This window comes from Neolamprologus multifasciatus, chromosome 22 (assembly GCF_963576455.1).
Source record: "Neolamprologus multifasciatus chromosome 22, fNeoMul1.2, whole genome shotgun sequence".
NCBI classification, from domain to species: Eukaryota; Metazoa; Chordata; class Actinopteri; order Cichliformes; family Cichlidae; genus Neolamprologus; species Neolamprologus multifasciatus.
Window position 1 is genome coordinate 25887997 of NC_140459.1, and position 21930 is coordinate 25909926.

The following is a 21930-nucleotide window of genomic DNA, read 5'->3' on the forward strand; positions in this document are numbered from 1 at the left end:
TGAACAGCCTCAAAAGTTCCGCAGCCATGGCCTCCCAATGCTTTGGGGGTGGGATTTGTGTAAAGCTTTGGAAGGATTAGAAAAGACCGTTAGAAAATGTGGCTGTGGTAGGAGAAATAATGATCTCTGCAATCACCTAAACAAAACACTGAAAGTCAGAGCTGCTTTTTTATGAACAGTTTGGGGTAGAATGGAAAATACCAACAGTTCTAGTACATTATCTCCAGTTCTATTGTAGCCCTTCAGGTCTACATAACACAGTCTGTCTTTGATCAAACACACACACACACACACAGGTCAAGGGGCAGTGGTGTATTGTTTCCTATCTCTTGTGGTTTCCTCCACCATCTATCTGGGTATCTTTCAAACCATCTCTTCTGTCATGGATTAATTGGATTTTTGACCCAGTTCCAGTTTGCTCTCCTCGTTCCCGTCGTGCTCCACTTGGGAACTGTCATGAGATTGTGTATAATAGTGTGTGTGTGTGTGTGTGTGTGTGTGTGTGTGTGTGTGTGTGTGTGTGTGCGTGCGTGTGCAAGGGAGAGAGAGAGAGAGAGAGAGACAGTGTCGTCAAATGTGTGTAGAGGATTTAATGTGTCAGTAGCTACCTCATTTCCAATCTGTTAGGAACCTTTGTCTGCTTGCCACCCCCCCTTCGTCACTCTTCCCATAGGAGGGCAACAGCCGGCAAACAAAGCCGGAGTCCCTGCTGAACTCTGATACACACGCACACGCACACACACGGACACACACAATGCAGTCGCCACCACAGCTATTGTTCCGTGGCATTTTGGGACCACACTGGAGGGCTGTTGGTGTTAAGTTCATCTGTAGTGCGCAACAGATGAAGAGACAAGGAATTACCCAGACTGTAAGGCTGAAAGCACATCTCCCCTCTGTCACCAAAGTCTGGTTCCCTGTAATAAAAGTGATAAGAGAGCTGTCTTGGGTTGTCTCCAATGCTTTTTGTATAGTGATCATGCTAAAATATTCTCTGTGTTTGTCCTCAGCCATTCCCTTTGGAGCCCATGGACTTGCACCCAACACACTGTGATCTCAGGGCAAAATAATGAATTTAAAGGTATTAAAAGGTGTTTATATGTCAATAGATTGCACATTGCAGTCAACTGAATTCTGTTTTTCTAGAGTGCATGCCGGATTAAGTCAGAATTTCTGGCTGATGAGGCTTTACCCAACATGCTGTAGTGATGTTGTTGGGAACAAAAAATAAATAAATAAATAAATATTGTGCTAGTGATGCATTAAGGACTCTACTTTCATAGAGTCAGCTGGTGATAGGTGAACCTTCCTTTGAAGAGTTCCCAACATTGTTGAAGATTTAGTGAATTAACTCCCATTCGATGTGAAAATGTAATCAAACTATTTATCAAAGTGTTGTGTCGCACATCTAATATGCTGACAGTAAGTAAGTGTGACAATATCGGGATGAATAGGGATGTTTGGGCACTTCTTCATGTTTTAGAGCCCTGACTTCAGGTCAGGAGATGGGGGTTAAGGAAGAAACGGATGGGGATGAGAATGAGGGATGAGAAAGCAGCAGTGAAGGAGACAGATTAAGAGGAGAAAGACATAATGAGAAACAGATGATGAAAATATACATGTACAAATGTTAAATGTTAAAGAGCTACTTGTGAACTTTGAATTAAAACCAAATTATCAGACGTACTATAATTGTGTCCAGTCACTAGACACAGTTAGCTGGAATGCCGATGCCCATCTTGGCCACTGTCTTTATTGTGGTGAAATGGTGGTTTCCATAAACCAGCACTCCCTCCTATGTATTTTTAATGGATTAATTACGTTTATGGGCTTGTTGGGAGAAGTAAAAACACACTAATCAATGTATATTTATGAGTGCCATATTTTTTTTTCTGTGAAATAACCCCCCAAAATTACTTGTGGGACTTTTAATGTAACTTTGTGTGGATATTTTCATCGTATGAACGTTCATCAGAGGATTTTATTTCTGTGTTTGCCTCTAATTACAGACCTGAGGCTACTGCTGATGCAGGGTCAGGTTTTGCATCCCCTTTTATGGACGTCAATGGCTACGATTTGTAGTCTGTTGGACGGCTCTGCTCCGACAGTTAGTGGATTTGAGGATTAAGAGTTCCCCTCATAAATGTCAAATGATAAATTTAAGAACAGTATGCGTTTTCCCTCCAACTTCAGCTGAGGTGCTTATTATGCTGATTTATTACTATTGATTTAAATTTCCATCCCCATATTTGCTGGAAACTGTACCATTAAAACTGCAGCTTCGCAGGATATGAATTAAGATCCTGGGTATTACAAATGCCTTTCAATTGTGTCTGGCAGAGCAATGACCTTTGAATGAACAACAGTGAGTGGTGTGCTCATCTGTGAGAACAAATGAACTGAAAGTGCTGGCTGCTTTTTGTTTGGCTCATTTGAATCCTGCAGCGGGTCTATTGGCTGGTTTTGTGTCTTCTTGCAGCCAACTGGGTTGAAGTGTGGGAGATTTTGAATAACTCACAGGCACACCATTGTGTGGGGTATGCTAAGCCGTTAGTCCGTTGCTTCAGTCCCAAAAGGGATTTGAAAGGGTTCCTGACAGTTAACGGTCGGCCTTTCACTGACACATTTAAAATTTAAAACACCCCGCTTTTTGTTTTTTTTCCCCAAGTCAACAGGCTTCCATGTCTTTTGGCTCGAGATTAAGGACACACGCACTCGTTGTTTTTAGAGCCTGAAGTGAATGTTGGATGCCAGCATTAGTGTGCCCCCTACTGCCAGAGTGTAATTTTTTCTTTTATGTTGTAATGCAGTAAATGGCGGGTTATTGGATTTTTACATATGTTCAGTGTGAATAGTGGTTTAATAGTAACTACAGTGCTGTATATTGCACAGCCTTTAAATAGCACTCACTGTACACACCATGCACCAAGTCTGTCAGTCTGTTGCACCAAGGCTGTGGAACAGTTTACCACTACAATTACGTTTGCTTGACTCTGTGGATTCTTTTAAAAAACAGTTAAAAACTCTTCTGTTCAAACAAGCCTTTTGTTGATCGACATATTTTATATTTTTTACATTATTTACATTTAATCTTTTACATTGTATATAATGTCTATTGATTTTATTGTTTATTTTAATATTTTAATAATTGTGTACAGTGCTTTGTGATTGTCTGTCTGTGAAAAGCGCTTAATAAATAAAGTTTACTTACTTACTTACATGCATCTAATGTTAGCTCTTCAAATTCATTCAGAATAAAATAATGATATTAATAATAATAAAAATCACTACAAACTTCTTATCTCATAAGTGTAGACTATTTTAGATACTCTTAGATATTTGCTTTGTTGTGTTAAAATAATGTCATTATTATTATTTGGTTATAAATTATAGTCTGTCATTCATGTAACATTTCAGTTCCTACAGCTTTTTATTTCATTCTTTGGTTCTGTGTATCAATGAATGAAGAAAATTCTTGTTGAAATATTTCATTTGGGATTTTTGTGAAGTCAAAGAGGTTTTGTGTGTGACACACACTCACGGCTGTCAGCAGTTTCAGTCAAAAAACATTTGTATCTGTGCTTGACTTCAAAACCTTGTATTGTGCAGAAATGCTTCTTTCAATTTCCTTGGCTTTGCTGCCGCTGTCCCACATTCAGTATTTCAGCACTTTCCTGCCCACGCTAACCCTGGCTGACAGTATGTTGCTGGGGTCAGGGCTTTGTGGCTGGGCTATGGAAGGGGACAGGTGCAGAGAAAGACGTGATTGGTCCTTGCAGCTTGAAGGTGATTTGGACCAGATGGTAGCCTCTCTCCTCCGGATGCACTTTACCTTGCCATATCTACTGCTGGCACACTGTAGGACTGTAACTGATAGGGTCTTATCACAGCAGCTCTGAGTGTGGAGGTGGGTAGCAGAGGTAGGTGGGCAGTGGGACTTGCAGTGGGCTTTGATCCAACCTGGCAGATAACCCCTCCATCTCCTCCTCTACACAGATGCTGCAGCTCTGCAGTGCACCAACTGATGAAAATCAGATTTCAGGCTTTAAGTTCCCTCCCACTTCTCACCGTCCCTATCAGTGAAGGGCAAATACAGCCAAGGAAATGGTTTAGCTTGAGAGGATAGGTTCAGGGAACAGAAAGCCTTGTTTGTCTTTGCCAAGCATCAAGAAATGCTGAGAACTTCAGACAGATCCGGCACAGAACCCAGTTTTATCGATTGGCTTCTTCCTTCCCTTTACCTCAGGTTACTCTACCTGAGAACACGCTCTCATGTTGCATTGTGTAATGTACCTTGCACTTAGGGGATGTTGTAAGTCTCCTCTTTCCTTCTTTGATGTTTGAGAGATTTCAGCTTCTAGTCTGAGATGAAGCCTCTCATATCGTAGCCTCCTAGACCCGTGTCTATTTTCTGCACCTCTACAAACCCTATTATACTCATCAAGAAATTGATAATATTGCTGACTGAAGCATATGCTTTCTTTCTAAAGGATACGCTTTTCTCACCTTTCTCACCTTAGTTGTATCCATTAGTTTTATAAAGAAAGTAATTATGTGGCATGCCAAGGCATATCAAAGAAATGCATAGGCTCAGACAGTGTGTTTTCCCCATTTTCCCCTTTAAGCTTTTTCTCTTATTTATTTTCATTTTCATTGGCAGAGAGTTTGTGTTTTAACTATGACGTTAAAATGTGTCTATCAGGGTTGGTGAATTAGGTTAAACACAATCCATATATCACATGGTTCATAAAAAGTCGTGTTAACTCATTTCAGGAAGTGGTGTCTAATGATATAACATAACAGATGGCTATCACGTGTTAGGATTTCACAAAATTGACGTGTAATAAATGTTTCATAGTTTGAATACAACATACTGACATTTCTTTGACATCCAAAAGGATGAATGGACATCCAACATCTGGTGTAAAAATCAAAACAGAATCAAATACGAGCATCTGTCTGCATTTTATATATAAAGACTAGTAAAGTACAAACAACAACATTTATAATATATTATTATTATTACACATGTATCATTGGATGCCTAGCACCCACATTAATTTTATTGGTGCTACTTAAATGATAACTTAAAGGCTATCTTATGCGGGCATCAAATAATTGTTAGTATTAAACATGTAACTTTAGCATGTGCAGTGTTTACATTTATGAGACTGGAGACTGGACTGGAGCTACTGGTTATGTCAATGTGTGAAGCTGTGTCAATGGGCGACGTAAAGGGAACTATTTGTATTGTATGTAATCCAAAAGTAATTTTTGATATTGTTTCTTTTTTTTTTACAACTCAGTAAGGGAGCAGCTAGGCTTCATATACTTGTTATTTCCTTTAAATCAAAAAGTGGTGAGTACATTTTTTAATACAAAAAGAACAATTATACACTTGTTGTACATTTGATAATACCTTCAATATGTGTCATATTGAGGATCAAACGCAGATATGAGAAAGTCAAGGATGATTTCAAAGTGAGCTTTTATTTGCTGATACAAAAAATGCTCCAAAGGCAAAGAAAACTGAAATTTAAAATCCCAAAATCTAAAAGGAAAGGATTGGACACACAAGTACAGAGATATCATAACAAAGGACAAGAAAACGACTTTAAATGTACTGAGACCTGAATAGGAATGCCAAGCAGGTGAGAAATGAAAGGTAGGTGAAAGTAATCAGGAAACCAGGAAAGGACAGACAGAAAGCAAAGCTAACACAAGACACAGGAAATAACCAATAGAGACTAACACAACATGAATACTAACACTTAACAAGAAGCACCAGACAAGGAAACATAAAATAACCAAGGCACAAAGGTGTAAAGACAAGATATGCTTTCTAGTGAATAGTTCAGTTTTGTGATAAGTAAAAACAGCATATATTAACATAAATTCTAAGTTCCTACAACTACACATACAGCCTGATTAAAAGCAGGAGGATATGTACTGATTGTGCTGGATTTTTCCACATGAAATTGTACCCATATTGCTCCCAATGTAAAGCAATATTGTCACCGTGTATCACATAACTTCAACAGTTTAGCTATTTAGGAGGTATTTTTTTAAAGGTTAAAGCTAGAAAGGACGTCTCTTTGCACAGAAAACACCACATATTGCATAGACCGTAACATGATTGAGTGCAGCCTTGCTTTGCAAGATGTGCACTGATGTGTCTGTGCCTATTTTTAGGTAAGTATACAGAAAACAGCTCCCCTGTGTCGAAGTGGGTATACATCGTATATCTGTGTATACGCACCACTACACTGCTGCTCTCGAGTATTTCACAGGAAAAAAGGAGAAAGAAAAGGGGAACATTTTGTATTAGAATCATTGTAATCTCTTATAACCCCCCAAATAAATGTATATATATTGTATGTTGATTGAAACCACATGTATGTTGATTGTCCTATGTCACCTTTGCCTTTTGTGCTATCAAATGCATCTTCGATAGAGGTGGGGGGATTTCGATGACTGTGAGAGAAAAGACATGATTCCACATATTACATTAGCTGCAGCCTTGTCAAACCATGTATGGTGATGAATGTTCTCAGCGAGTATACATCATTCTTCGCCCCATGGGAGAGCTCCCTGCTGCTGAATCTGTTAGTCCACCATTTCCCTGCTCTGAGCCCTGATCCTGTAGCACAAGTGAGAGACTGAGCCTGGGAAATGACACGCTCTGCTTAGTAAATGGCCAGAGAAACCTAGAAGAAATAGGGCAGCAGCAGCTCCCCCAAAGGCCTTCAGTATGCCGAGATGAAACAAACAGTAGATCACAGGAGTTAGATGAAGACGCTGAGGGCGGGTGGGATATATCAAGATGCAGCAGAGGGGTGGAGAGCTGGTAGTTGTATATGAGAAAGGATAGTCAGCCCACACGTTGTTGCTGGGCGGCTGCTAATGCACTATTGATTTCTGCCACTGAGAAGATTCCCCTGCATCGTAAGTCCACTTCCATTAACTCATGTCATTGTCAGATGTCCTGAACTCTGGCTGACTTAGGACCAATGTTTAGGGTTGAGTTTAGGATCAGGATTTATTCTTGGCGGAAACAATAAATCCACGCTCCCAATGACTGCAAGAAGTCCATCTCTTATAACTAAGCACCTCTTCTAGGGAGAGTACACTGACATGTGGGTGGCCCATGAGCTTTTATGTTTGAGAAGTTGGAACCAGCTTGAATTTTTTTTTTGAGTGGTCATTGGCGTCAGGCTTCCTTGATCTGCTGCTGAAACAATGCTGCTGAATAGTAGTTGAGCCATGCAAGGATGAAATAAACAAAATCTTGATTGCAGCTTTTCATATTTAAATTTTGAGAACACGTTTTCTTTTGAGGCTGCAGATATAATTGCCTCAAAAACAGTGCCTGCAAAATAATGAATGATTTGTTCTTTCTTTACTTGATGCCACTGCTGAATTCCATGCTAAATTTCCTCCAACAGAGGTTATTCAGTGTCATTTTTTAAATTCCATATCACTACCCTCATCCCACGCTGTTGGAACATCTTTACAAGCTATTCTACACTCATACTTTGTATTGGCATTAATAAGGGCTGCTCATATAGTACTAGAGCCATATGTCATGCATGTATTGAAAAGAACTGTGTACTAGAACAGCAGAATTTCTACATTTAATGAATTACATGTTGCATGGGCCACTGAACGAAATACATTGGTGTTGGATAGTCAGAAAACCTGCAGAAGACCTTGTTTGCTGATAGAAGTATCCTCCTAAGAAATACTCTGGGATGAAAATGGTTCTTGAGCTGCTGTGGAGTTTTAATTGTAGCAAAAGCTGAGTGGCGTCACCATATCAATCATCCACAATATACTGGTTTTATTAAGGCTGTTTGCACAAAGAAAATGTCAGGGGAATCCTGCAGATGCATTCTCACTATCAATAAATCAATCAATCAATCAACCAATCAATCAATCAAAGCTTTATTCGCCACAAGCAGGTTGCCCTGCAGTGAAATGCCCCTCCCCCCCGACCTTACACACGCAACACAGACATTACATGGGGATACAAGTGGGAGATCGGTAGCGTTACAGACAAACACTGAAATATACACTACAGTGGGAAAGTACAAGAGGAAAAAAAGAGACCTACTATCCAAAACTCTGCCTTGTTTAGGCAAATTCAGCTCAGTAAGTTTGGTGGGGTGTTTACAACTTGGCTGTGCATTTCTCAATTGCCTCATTGGACTTATTGTTGAGTGTGATGTTGACTTTGAGCTGGGTATAAAATCATGACAAGTATACAAAGAATGTTAGAAAACTTTACATCAACAGTGTTTTCTTTTTTATTCAAATCCTACTTTGGACAGCTTGGGTAAATCTTATTTACCCTTCTATTGTTACAGTGCACCCTTAATACAGACACTTGATAAATACATTGTGTTACTTACATTTTATGCATTCAACTTTTCCCAGGTTATGCTTTCCTTTCACAAATGACTTTGTAAAAGGTGCTGGTGACAACAAAAACATTACAATCCAGAAACACACCTTGCTGGTATGATCAGCTGTTCATAGCAGTTCCTATGTTGGAATAAAAGTCATCACGTTGTTAGCGTGAACTATCACATAAACTACCTGCAAAAATTGAAAGTGATGTCACTTTTTGTGGGAAATGTCATTGTGTTTTCCCTACAGGGTCTTTCAAAGATTTACTGGCGTTTTTGAAAGTCATGTTTGACTTTATGCTTTGACTTTATTTTTGTATAGTTTCTGGGATGCTGAGAACTTAAATTGCACTGTTGGAAATAGTTTATTTTGATGCACATGTTGTTTTGTTGCAAATTGTGCACAACAATATTTATTTTCATTTTCCCTGCAGTTTATAAAAATCTAAAAAATCTCAAAACGTGAGACACTCAAAATAAATTTCCTGTGTTTAGAAACTATTTTGTGCAACTTTTTTGCATTTACAGTTTTGAGGAAAAATGAGAAATATGTGTAAAAAAACCCAAAACAAAACATGATTTTTTTTTGTAGTTTATTGCATTTTTTTCAATTTCAATTTCAATCAGTTACTATGGACTTAATGAATACATATTATTAAAACTTGGGATATAGCAGTTGTATTGATGTATAGCAACTTGAAATGCTCTAAAAAATGTAAAAATGTAAACTATAAGCTCTGGCGGACTTGGTGGTCTTTATAGGTTTATTGAACAAAGTGTGCACCCCTGGCTCAATTTCATGAAAAGTGTTTTTACTTAATCTCTACCACAAAGATCCTAAATAGTACATCAATACATGTTTTAATAACTATTTTGATACTAAAATGACACTAGTATGATATATGTGTCTCATAGTGGAACACCTATAGAGACTATCAGAGGATCTGTAGCTTTCCTAAGCATTACGGGGCTTTGTGGGTGTTTTTTTTTTTTGTTTATTTGTTTGTCTGCTTAGCTTTCTGACTCCCAATTTCACATTTTCTGCCACAGCAGGCATCTGTTTTCTAACAAAGAAATCTCTCATATCCCTCTACGCACTACCTGCTGAGCAGCAAAATGGTAGATAGACACACTTAGCGATTAGTCAGTAAACATTTAGCAGCTGAAAAGGCCAGATATTATTTTAGAGGCACTAAAAAAAGTAAAATTAGCTGACTTAATTATTTATTAATCAACTGCATTGGAGAAGCAACCGAACACTAATGAATTTGACTTGTGCATCTTTTTAATCTGCTATCAGATCAGGTGATGCAGCTCCATGTGATGCGATGCAGCATTTGCATAGTCTAATGAAAGCACGCATTGTTGGCACATTTCACTCAGTATGTGGTGCTAATCAGCGCGTCTTGGAAGTGTCAGCGTAGAAACACAGTAATGACTCTGTTGTTGTCAGCGGTCTCCAGGTTGTCTGCCTGGCTCTCGACTCTCACCTGTAGAATTCATTAGCTGGAGCCGTCAGCTGCACTCAGAGTTGTATTGTTTGCAGGGCGTTTAGGCTCTGCCAGTGTCGCATTCATGACCAGCTGCTGTTGGTTTGCAGATTTCCCATTTGTACGCAGCAAGCACTGTGCGACTTTGTAAGTGGTAAAATCTGCATTGTCTTTTGGCTCCAGTAAACAAGCCCCAGCTCCTCTGTCCCCGCCAGCAGTTCACACACCACCTCCAGAGATACAAAGAGCAGCAAACAGCGAGACCAATCTGCGCCCTCCTAATCATCTACACTGGCCGCACTTCACTCCTCTTGGGTGTGCAATATCATCTGTGGTCAGAGTAGCTCCAAGTTGCAATATCAGAAAAAAAAGAATAAAAGGCAGAAAGCAAATGGAGATCTGAAAGACCAAATTCAGAGTCCAAATTGAAAATCTTGAATGACCTTCTGCAGGTGTCCTGGAGGAGGGAGCGTCAATGAAGATCGGGCTTGCTCTCATCAATCACACAGTCAAAATGACGAGAAAGCAGGCTATAAACCGGTATTCACAGCGAGTCTACGTGGAGGCATAAGGAGGCAGAAAATGTTAGATAACAATTTGATTAAAATGCATCAGGTTATGCTTGGCCTTTTTCAAGAAATGATGGTGTTGTCATTGTGTGGAATAGGCCTGCCTGAGTTGTACAAAGAGTTATTGATGGCAGCAGAGGGATGCTAACCAAAAATGACAGAGACAAACATAAAGATAAAAGCACCCCGCTATCGCTCCTTCTTTTCTTGCCGTACTCTCTCGCTCGTCCCTTCCACTTTCAGCTCCTCTCGTGTTTTTCTTGGTGTAAGTGTGATAAAAGCGGCCAGACCTATGACTCAGGTTTCCACCCCACATTCTGATATGAATTCAGGGAACCGAGGCCGTCCCCTAATCTCTTAATGCATGTTCCCTTGCCCTTGGCAGGGTCAGGGGAGAAATAGATGGAGCCTTATCAGCTTCTATGGATTTATGGAGAATTTCTCTGCATTGGGTGTTTTTTTTTTTGTTATTTCTTTTTTTTTTTACAGAAGCTTGTCTGTGCTTATACACGGTGTCTCTATTGATGCCTGTGTCCTCAAGGATGTTGAGTAAGGTTATCTGAGATTTTAATATCTTCATGAGTTTTATCAAATTTCTAATTACTGCATCAATCATGCTGACCTACTCCATCAACCTAAATTGGAAAGAGGTGCGATGAATGCTTTTGAGAAATTTGCGCTAGTGTACTAACCTTCAGGAGCTTGCTTCCTTTACTGCTGATATTTTATTAGGTCTTTAAATACGTTACTTATTAGATTGCTATTTATAAATTGAAGCTGCACTGAACTTGAAGTTAACCTTTGACCTTCTGGACAGTGAACTGTGCTTGTCCTGCTAGACCTCAGTGCAGCGTTTAATGCTATTTTATTACACTGATTAGAGCTTGCTGTAGGTGTTAAAGGTACTGCGCTGCAGTGGTTTGAATCACATCTATCTAACAGACTCCAATTTGGTCATGTAAATGTAGAGTCCTCCTCACACACTAATGTTAATTATGGACTTCCACAGGGTTACATGCTAGGACCACTTCTGTTTACAATATACATGCTTCCCTTAGGCCAGGGGTCGGCAACCTGCGGTTCTTTAGTCCTTATAGTGCGGCTCCGCGTGGTTTGAGAAAATAAATTAGAAGTATTTAGCTGAAGAGTATTTTATTTATGTTAGTTCTTTTTTAACTTGTAGTTCTACATTGGAAGATTATTGTGATATTGAAATGTAAAAATAAAATTATATTTTATTATTTTTTCATCGCTCAAAATAAGCGTCACACTCGCGGAAGCCGGTATACCCGCCGAAATGCCGTGCATTTATTGAGACTTTCAACCCCAGGTAGGCCAATTATGGATCTTCAGATCCGCATTATGTCGGCAGCTGTTCTCCACCGTGAACTATGTTAAAAACAAACACCCAAAGTGACTTCGTACAGTCCCGATTTTCAGACGCTGTGCGCAGAGGTTCAGGAGCAGAAGTTCCATTGTAAACATATCACGGCAGACCCGACGATGTTTGCATCTCTTTTCAGCATCTCTTTATTGACCACTTTTCACACACGGTTGCTGTACGCATACAGCCAGCTGTAGCTTTTCAGCTCACAGCCCGACACACACCAACACAACAGCATAGATGGCACAGACGTTAAGGCGGCGTGATTGCCCTGCAGCGGCGCTGCAGACCACGCCCGCCACACACATTAACCAGATAAAATACATATTTAAGCACAATTTTGCAAATATCTATTCTTAATTTTTCAGCAGCATAGTGCTTTTTTCCAATTATTTTTTAAAAGTCAGGTCAAGGCTCCAAAAGTCCAAAGGCGATATGAGGGTGGCGGCTCACAACAGTTTTTGTTTGCTGGATCATTTTAGTTCAGCTGGGTGTCTTTCCTTTTGTTATATTTCTTTAAGAAAGTTCAAAATGTGTTAATTACATAAATAAAATGTGATTTTCTCTGTAGCACTTCGTGGATTTCATAAGCAACACACCTTAGTTGTTCACACAAAGCATAAAGGTAAAAAAACAATATATACAGTGTTATCTTCATTTTAGATGTCAAAAAGTATTTGCGGCTCCCAGTGTTTTCTTTTGCGGGGAAACCGGGTCCAAATGGCTCTTTGGGTCTTAAAGGTTGCAGACCCCTGCCTTAGGCAGTATCATAAGAAGGCAGAGCATAGATTTGAACTACTATGCAAATGACAAATGCAAATGACTTCTATTCAAGAAGACGTATAACGACTTAAAGACCTGGATGGCCTCAAATTTTCTGCTTCTAAATTCAGATTTACGCTGAGTGTTTCTTCTTCAGTCACTTTTTTCCCCTCACTATGTGTTTATACATCATTCTGCTTTTGATTATTATTTACTGTTACTCTCTGGCTGTCTTCCACGGCATGCTTTTGTCCTGTTTTCCTCCACTCACTCCAACCGGTCGTGGGCGATGGCCGCCCCTCCCTGAGCCTGGTTCTACTGGAGGTTTCTTCCTCTTAAAAGGGAGTTTTTTCTTCGCACTGTCACCTAAGCGCTTGCTAATGGGTGGTCATATGATTTTTGGGGTTTTCTCTGTTTTCTTTATATTATTGTAGGGTCTTTACCTTACACTAAAAAGTGCCTTGACGCCACTTAGGTTTTGATTTTATTGCTATATAAATAAAGTGAATTGAACTGAATTTAAAATCTCTTTGGAACGCATATTGAGAGCACACTGAACAGCTATGAAATGCAAATTCAATGCTTGACATAAACAGGAGATACACTATATTACCAAAAGTAATTGTTTGTCTGCTTTCAGACACCTATGAACTGGAGTGACATCCAGTGTTTAATAATTTTAATATATGTGAGTTCAGTCTTTGCAGCTACCACAGCTTGCACTTCTCTTGTTAGGCTCACGACTGGACTTGTTGCACTGGTAGCATCCTATCACAGTGTCACGATGGAATTCACCAGCTCCTGAGTGACTTTTTCTTTCACAAATGTTTGTAGAAGTAGTCTGCATGCCTAGGCTTAAACCTGTGTCCATGGAGGTGATTGAAACACCTGAATTTAACCATTTAGATGAGTGAGTGAATACCTTTTGCAATATAGTGTATTTTATGCGCTTAATAACAAGGCAACCGGTTTTACTGAACCGTGAAACTATTTCTCAGATAACTGTCCAAATATAGTCTCTGAAAATGTTGGAATGTGTATAGATTTGGTCATAATTCTCTAACAATGAATGCAAGGCCTTTGTTAACCCACTCAAATTAAAGTCTTCACTTAAATCATTTTATTATTATTATTATTATTTATTAATAATTTATTGTTTGATTTAAAATGCACTGTGGTGGAGCACAAAGGAAAAATTTAAAAAACTAAGACCTAACCTAGTTTGTTCAGGTTGAAGGACTTATTGTGTCCTTCACTCTTTTAACCACCAGATGGCTTCAGTACAATCAAATGGAGGCTGGAGCTTCAGTAACAAAGGAGACAAGTTGCTTAAAGATATTTCCGTAAAATGAGAGACAGAGCGTTACTTGTAGCTGCTTCCTATGTAATTTCCGAGCGCCCACACTTCCCAGTGAAATCCCGTCATAAGGACAGTTGGAGACTTGCCCTCCAACAATGACAGGCTCCAGCTCTCATAGCTGAAGAAAAAGCAATTTAGCCAAAGAGCCCCGCCTGGAGAACTCGCACATCAAAGCAGCAGCAGCAGCAGCGGCGGGGGCTTAGCCAGAGCCTGCACGGCCTTCGCCTGCAAGCAGGTGAAGCAGAGAAAAATTTCAGTGTCGTCCAAGAATACCATGAGTTCTCAAAGGAGAGCAGCTGCTTGTTATCACAGGATATTTCTGGCAGTTTGACGTCTTATCCGTGCTCTGGGGGCAGAGAAGAGGAGCCAAGGGAGGGAATGTACATTGGTCGACAATGCTTTGTGACATGCATGTTAAATCTCAAAGATATCCAGGTTGTCCGTGCATCTGTCTCACCCTTTGACCCGTTTCATTTTTATATTTCTCGAAAGAAAGCAGCTGATAAATGGAATTAAAAGCCCCTGACTGAGCAGGCTGAGCACACTCAAGGCTACGCATTACATCAGACTCCTGGTAATATGATTTTGAATTCCAAATGATGCCACTGTATCATGGCTGAGACATGGAAAATTACTTGATAACACAAACTACACTTAGTGTAATTGAGTTCATTTCACATTTGCCTTTGCCTAAATAAATAACTGCACTCAGTCGAAGATTTCTTCATTCAGAGCACATTAAAGTGTAAATAGATTGTCTCTACTTTATCAGCACACTGCATTCTAAAGTCTGAAATAATACCTACTGCATTCTGGAAAATGTCTCCTTTTTTAATGGAATGGAGTCCATTCATGGCGTGCTAATGATGTGATTTTGTTTTGGGGTTTTTTACGTTAAAACAGATGGTGAATGTTATGTGAATATATGAACCAACTTGTTTAAGACCGCATGTATTTGGGGAAATTAAAATATAGATCTGGCTTAAAATATAAAAGAATAAGAATGTAAGTTGGCAAAAGAAAGTAGAAGAACTGCTGGGAAAGTTAAAAGAAGAAGCCACTTTTCTCAAGGGAAGGTCAGTGTGACTAGGCCCCAGGTCTGCTTCTGATGCTGTAAACTATGTGTGTTTCAGCGAGGAGTGTGTGTGCTGGTATGTGTCCTACACGTCACCGTGCAAATATTACAGCCATCTCTCCGGTTTAAGCATTCCCTCGGTTGCCATTATAGCCTAATAACTATGTCAGTATGATTAATGGCAGGAGGCAGGCCTCTGATTGCACTCTCCCTAAACTACAGTACCTAAGCAACTACACTACCCATGTGCTTGTCTTCCGTGGCCATGTCAAGTAGCATCACCCGCCACAAGGTGCCATATGTGAAGGTTATCCGTTCAATTAGCATGCTTTCACCCTCCTGTGAGCGACATCAGAGTCCATCTGATGTTGATGATGACTGAAAGATTAGAAATTAAAGAGGAAACTATTTGATCTTTAAAGCTACTTTTAGCACTGCAAGGTAACAATTCTTACTTTCTGCATTATCTGTATGTGTCTTTTTTGCTTTGTCTTCCTATCTTTTCAATATTTCTTTAATAAAACATCAACATTTTGAAAGTCATTGTAGTCATTAATGGTTTAAAAAACGTTAGTTAGTTAGTGATAATTTATCTACACACACACACACACACACACACACACACACACATATATATATATATATATATATATATATATATATATATATATTTTTTTTTTTTTTTTTTTTTTTTTTTTTTTTTTTCTGGCCGATATCCAAGAAAGGGTCTCCAGTATGAAGAGTTGGACAGCACCAGACCCTGACATGGTTCACGCCTACTGGCTGACTGCACTCCACGAGTGCCTGCCAGCACAAATAAACCAGCTGCTAGTTGATGAGAGACACCCGGAATGGCTAACCGAAGGCCGGACAGTCCTGATCCTCAAGGACCCCCAGAAGGGACCGGTCCCATCCAACTACCGACCAATAACCTGCCTCAGCACCACGTGGAAGCTCCTGTCAGGCATCATAGCGGCTAAGAGGAACAGGCACATGGGCCAATACATGAGCAGGGCACAGAAAGGGATGGGCAAGAATACCAGAGGCGCAAAACACCAGCTGGGGCTGTACGCTAAGCGGAAGGAAGGGGGCCGCGGACTGGTGAGTGTCAGCACCACAGTCCAGGATGAGACAAGGAACATCCACGAATACATCACGAAGATGGCCCCAACTGACCGAGTGCTCAGTGAATACCTCAGGCAGCAGAAACCCAAGAAAGTGGAGGAAGCCGAGGAACCATCATGGAAGGACAGGCCCCTGCACGGTATGTACCACCGGCAGATAGAGAAGGTGGCTGATATCCAGAAATCCTACCACTGGCCGGACAAAGCTGGACTGAAAGATAGCACAGAGGCACTAATCATGGCAGCACAAGAACAAGCACTAAGCACAAGATCCATAGAGGCTGGGGTATATCACACCAGGCAAGACCCCAGGTGCAGGCTGTGTAAAGATGCTCCAGAGACAATCCAGCACATAACAGCAGGGTGCAAGATGCTAGCAGGCAGGGCATACATGGAACGCCATAACCAAGTGGCCGGCATAGTGTACAGAAACATCTGTGCCGAGTATAACCTGGAAGTCCCGAGGTCAAAATGGGAGATGCCCCCAAGGGTGATGGAGAATGATCGAGCTAAGATCCTGTGGGACTTCCAGATACAGACGGACAAAATGGTGGTGGCTAACCAACCGGACATAGTGGTAGTAGACAAACAGAAGAAGACGGCCGTAGTGATCGATGTAGCGGTTCAGAATGACAGCAGCATCAGGAAGAAGGAACACTTCCAAGTAATAGGAAATACCAAGGACTCAGAGAAGAGCTCAAGAAGATGTGGAGGGTGAAGGTGACGGTGGTCCCCGTGGTAATCGGAGCACTAGGTGCGGTGACTCCCAAGTTAGGCGAGTGGCTCCAGCAGATCCCGGGAACAACAGCGGAGATTTCTGTCCAGAAGAGCGCAGTCCTGGGAACAGCTAAGATACTGTGCAGGACCCTCAAGCTCCCAGGCCTCTGGTAGAGGACCCGAGTTTGAAGGATTGACCGCCAAGTGGGGAATTTTTTTTTATGTATATGTATATATATATATGTATATGCATATATATACATACATATATAAAGGTACAAAAGTTAGGGCTATCTAATCTTCATTTAGTGGTGTTCGACTACTTTTCTTTGAAGATCACTCCAAGTTCCTCATCTAAACCAGCATGTTTAAGAATGCCCTCACAGCTTTTCACGGGACTCTAGGGGCTATTCTAAAAGTTTTTTTAAAGAATGTCTGATTTGAATAATTTCAAGATCTTGACAGAAACATCACAACCTGCTGATAGCTCTTTTCTGCTCTTTTCTATCATTTTTTCCCCACTGATTGCCACACCTCATCTCCTAAGCAAGACCTTCCCAAAGTGTGGGGCCTGCCCCCTAGGGGGGGCGCAGAGCCATTGCAGGGGGGCGCGGTATGAAAAGGGAAAAACACAAAAAACAAAAACAACTCTTGGACACTGCTAGCATGGGGCGCCTACACAAACACAAAGCAGGAGATGAAGCATCGCTGAATATGTTTCCAAACCAACTTCATTCTAAGCCAAAGACTAGAAAATATGGTGAAGCATATCTTCCCTTTGGCTTCACCTGCACAAGTGCCGAGGTAGGTCTCCCTGCAGAATTGGTTTTCCTGCATCGGGAGCAGCGCTGGGCTGTTCAAATCACGGACCAATAGTATCCCACATTCTTGATTTTTAGTTCACAAACACTTCTTGTAATGACTAACTACTCCTGACATTTTGGAGATGTTAGCTCTTTATACAGTAAAGTTACAGTGGGATACAAATAATATCAGGCTGATCCTGCCACAATTTGTTCCCCCTGTCTAAATCCCAGACAAACAGTATCCCACAGTTTTTTATGTTTTTGAACCCATTTTGCACAGAGAGGCATTTTTTGAAAAATGTATTGATAGCAATGTTGAATATTATTAGACAGGAAAAAAACAACTACACGTAAAATAATCACACCGTGACGCCTCTGCCTTTCTAAATAGAGGGACAGTAACTGTGTGTTTATATGTAAGTGTGTAAAACCTGAAGATCGAGCCAAAATACTGTTAATCTGAATATCTGGCATTCTGCAATTCATCTAATGTAAACAATAACGTGGCGCACAGCGTGACGTGAAAAAAGGCACATACCTTTGACGTTGCGTGATGAACTCTGTATTCCTCGTCCACACGTAAACATGTGAGTTTTCATTTTCTCATTTTAAAATGAGTTTTAAAAAATCTCAGTTTTCGGTGATTCCAAACGCCGTTTACGTGTGGATGAAGCAGCTGCGTTTTCAAAAATACCCGTGTAGATGCGGACGTAGTGTAAATTAGTTAGTAGTTTATTTTCTTACTACCTGTAATTTATTGCAGATTACTTGTATTTACTTAATTGTTCACTAAATGTTTGAGGTGTGAAATAAACCGCAATGGAGCAAAATATGGGTGTGTGTGGTTGGAGGATGTGTTTGTGCGTGGGGGAGGGGGAGGGGCAGAACATTTTTCTTGTAAAACAAAGGGGGGCCTAGCAAAAAAGTTTGGGAACCACTGTCCTAAGCTGTACATTTCCATTTAGATTATTTGACCCCCTGCTGAATTCATAAGTCTGCTCACTTTCAAAAAACAAACATAAAAATATAATTTTAGGTTAGTTTCATTTTAATGGAAATAGAAAAAATGTCAACCAAAGATCTGGAAAAACAAGTTAGATAAAAGTTAGAAAATGATTGGCACGCCAGTGAGCGGAATTAGTATTTTATGTGTGTAAAGTACACCTGTCCACAGAATCAATGTCTTCCAGCATCTCCACCGCCATTGGCAAGACCAAAGAGCTTTCAAATGATGTGAGGGACAAGATGATAGATCGGTGTAAAGCTGAAAAGGATTACAAAGCCATTCTTGATCTGGAGCATGAAAGGAAAGAAAGAAAGGTGGTGGATGAGCCTGAAACTACATGAGAAAAGCTTGTTAATGATCTGAAGGCAGTTGGGGGGACAGTCACTAAGAACACCACTGGTAACACGCTACGCCATAATGGTTTTAAATCTTGCAAGGTCCCTCTGCTTAAGAAGGCACATGTAAAGGCCCATCTTACGTTTTTCCCTCTAAATGATTCTGAGGAGGATTGGTAGAAAATTCTGGGGTCAGATTTAAAATTAAGCTATCTGCCATCAACTGGGCCTGCCATGTTTGGTAAAAGAGAAATGCAGAGTATGATCCAATGAAACCCAAACCCAAGTATGAAACATTATGCTTTGGGGTTGCTTTTCTCCTAGAGGTACAGATTAACCGCCACAAAAAATAGAGATTGTTCTTTGTACGTCAGCAAACTTCGAAACAGAGGATCAAATAATTATATTTCCCACTGTACTGTACAGCTGTCATTCTTTTCTTCAGATTCTAGGTTTCTCTGTATCTCCACCGATTTTCCACCAGTGAAAGAGCTTGTTGTTTTTCATGGTGATAGTATAATATTAAGTAAGTAATGAAATAATATTCTAAGTGATTCTAAAGTGCACTGACCTTGGGACCTGTAATTTCAACTGATTTAAAAATATGATATTACAACATCAAAACAAACAAATTTATTTAACATTAGTTATTAAGTATCTGTTTATATGTTTATGCTCAGCCTGACGCTGCTTGGAGCATGTGGCATTCCAAACGTGTACTGGCAAATGGGAAGTTGCAGAATGACCTTTACTATGTAACGTCAACACTCATATCATGGGTAAATGGTGTTTCTGGTGTTACTTATCGGATGTTAGAAATGCAGATACTGATACATATATCAGCCCAATAATAAACTGGTTCTAGAAGTAATACAAAAAAAAAGTTCAGCTTAAAACAATTCTGATAAAAGAAGAGCTTTAGAAATTACTCAAGACATCTAAAAGCAACATTGCAAACTGCTTATGACTGTTTTTTTGTGTAATTTGAATTATTTATTGAGCTCAAATGCCACTGCCTATCCATCTTATAATCAGCTCTTACAGGATGAACAGCTTTTTATAGGGTCTTAAACTACCGCTGTAGCTCAAACATGAAATGGGTTTTACGCATACAAAGAGTGACCAAATATTTCAAAATTTCAATTTATCGATTTTAAATTCCATGGTTACCTGTTTGCAGAACTTGTTTATAAAAACCACTCTTGCCACATAAGCTAGACCTTCCTCTATCTATATACTCCATATCCACACTCATCCCTAAATGTTATTTTAATTACTTTCTTTCAATGGAAATTTCAAACTCAAAGCTATTTGTCCTCCATATAATATTTCATCATCATTCATTCTAAAGTGAGTTTTTGACTGTTTTTGCTTTGATATATAGGGTTGGGCTTGTTTAAAAAATGTTGGCCGTAGAAGTATTAAGATGTCATGTTGAAATGTTGCTGTTTTTGAATACTGAATAGGCATCTGCTTGTGGCAGAAAACACGGGTAAAATAAATAAATAAATAAAGATTGTATTTTCCATTCCATTTTCTCCCACTTTAAACTGACTTTATACTGTTTTGAAGGCCACAGTCAAAGGCAAGCCTCACCCTTTATTTTCCCCACTGTATAATGTGATGCTCTTCTCATGGCCAGGGAATCTCTGGTGTGCTGCCGGGATGAGAGAGCCAGCAGTGACTCTGTGAACCTCAGTCCAAAATGAAAGTCCAATCTGACATCCACTCTGTCCTTTTGAACACACCAGATCTGAGACAGTGCTGCAAAACCGATGGCCCTGTGAAAGCAGGTAGCAGAGACGGACCAAATACAGACAAATAGCCAGAGAGGATTTCACAGATATTCCGGGTAACAACCTTGAACCTGTCAACTTTAGCTCTCAGGCTCTTTTTTGGCAGTTTAAAAATAATAAGAAGGCAGACATTCTTCAGCGGCTCAAAACTAACATATCTAGGGTTGACATATCTATCCGTGGCTGAGGTGTTACAGGTGAAGCCCAAAGACTTGGATCTTGTTATTTCTTTATATTTCAGGTTAGTTATGTCTATATGGCAGGTGAAAATGTTGAAATGGCTGCTGTTTGTAAAGTGGGTGTAAGTGTAGCTGCCGCTTGTTTAGAAGATGAATCTGCTTGGCAAGGACGTTTAGTTTTATCAGCGCTAAACTTTCAAACTTCCCTTTCTCTGTCCAAGTTCTCTCAGTATGCTGCCTGTGAGACTCTGCCGATAGTAAATGAACACTATGAGTGCAGTCTTTTGTGATACTGAGAACTAAAGTTAAAAGAAAACAGGCTATTCTCTAATCAGTGTTAATTTTCTTTTTTTCATACCAGGGTCCTTCATGATGGTGAATTCTTCGCAGCATTATGGTGGCCAAAGGGCTCAGCTCCTTCTGCTCCCGCTCAGTGAGAACGACACTCATTGCATCCAGTTCAGCTACTTCCTATACAGCCGTGATGGCCACAGCCCCGGGGACCTCCAAGTCTATGTCCGGGTAAACTCGGGTCCCAAGGGCAGTGCAGTTTGGAATATCTCAGGCTCCCAGGGTCGCCAGTGGCACCAGGTGGAGCTTGCTGTGAGCACTTTCTGGCCCAGTGAATACCAGGTAAGAGACTGGTAACAAACACATAAGCACATGAGGTTTCAGTAGTTGTGTTGTTAAATACAACAATGAGCCAAAGACTACTGACAGCTGTCAGCTGAGGTGAATTATGTTTGGATATTTTATAAATTTATATAAGATGGTAGCTAACTGGAAATTTCTAGTATTCAATCTTGTAAAAAATCTTGGTGATTCTACCCACTAATTTCCTAATTAGTGAAATGGGAGAAGAAGAAAAAAGAGATTCACTGACTACTAATGCGAAAGCATTCAGAAAGCTTGGCCACAG

General features: G+C 40.1%; 1 protein-coding gene across 7 annotated transcripts in view; it reads left to right on the forward strand.

Annotated features, from left to right (window-relative positions):
- The window catches only part of LOC146493618 (receptor-type tyrosine-protein phosphatase U-like), a 260603-nt gene that overhangs the window by 112782 nt on the left and 125891 nt on the right, over window positions 1-21930 (forward strand). For all 7 annotated transcript variants that reach the window (XM_085147848.1, XM_085147845.1, XM_085147843.1 and 4 more), the window contains exon 3: window positions 21373-21644. In XM_085147848.1, coding sequence (XP_085003974.1) covers window positions 21373-21644 — 272 coding nt within the window. The remainder of the gene's footprint in view (window positions 1-21372; window positions 21645-21930) is intronic.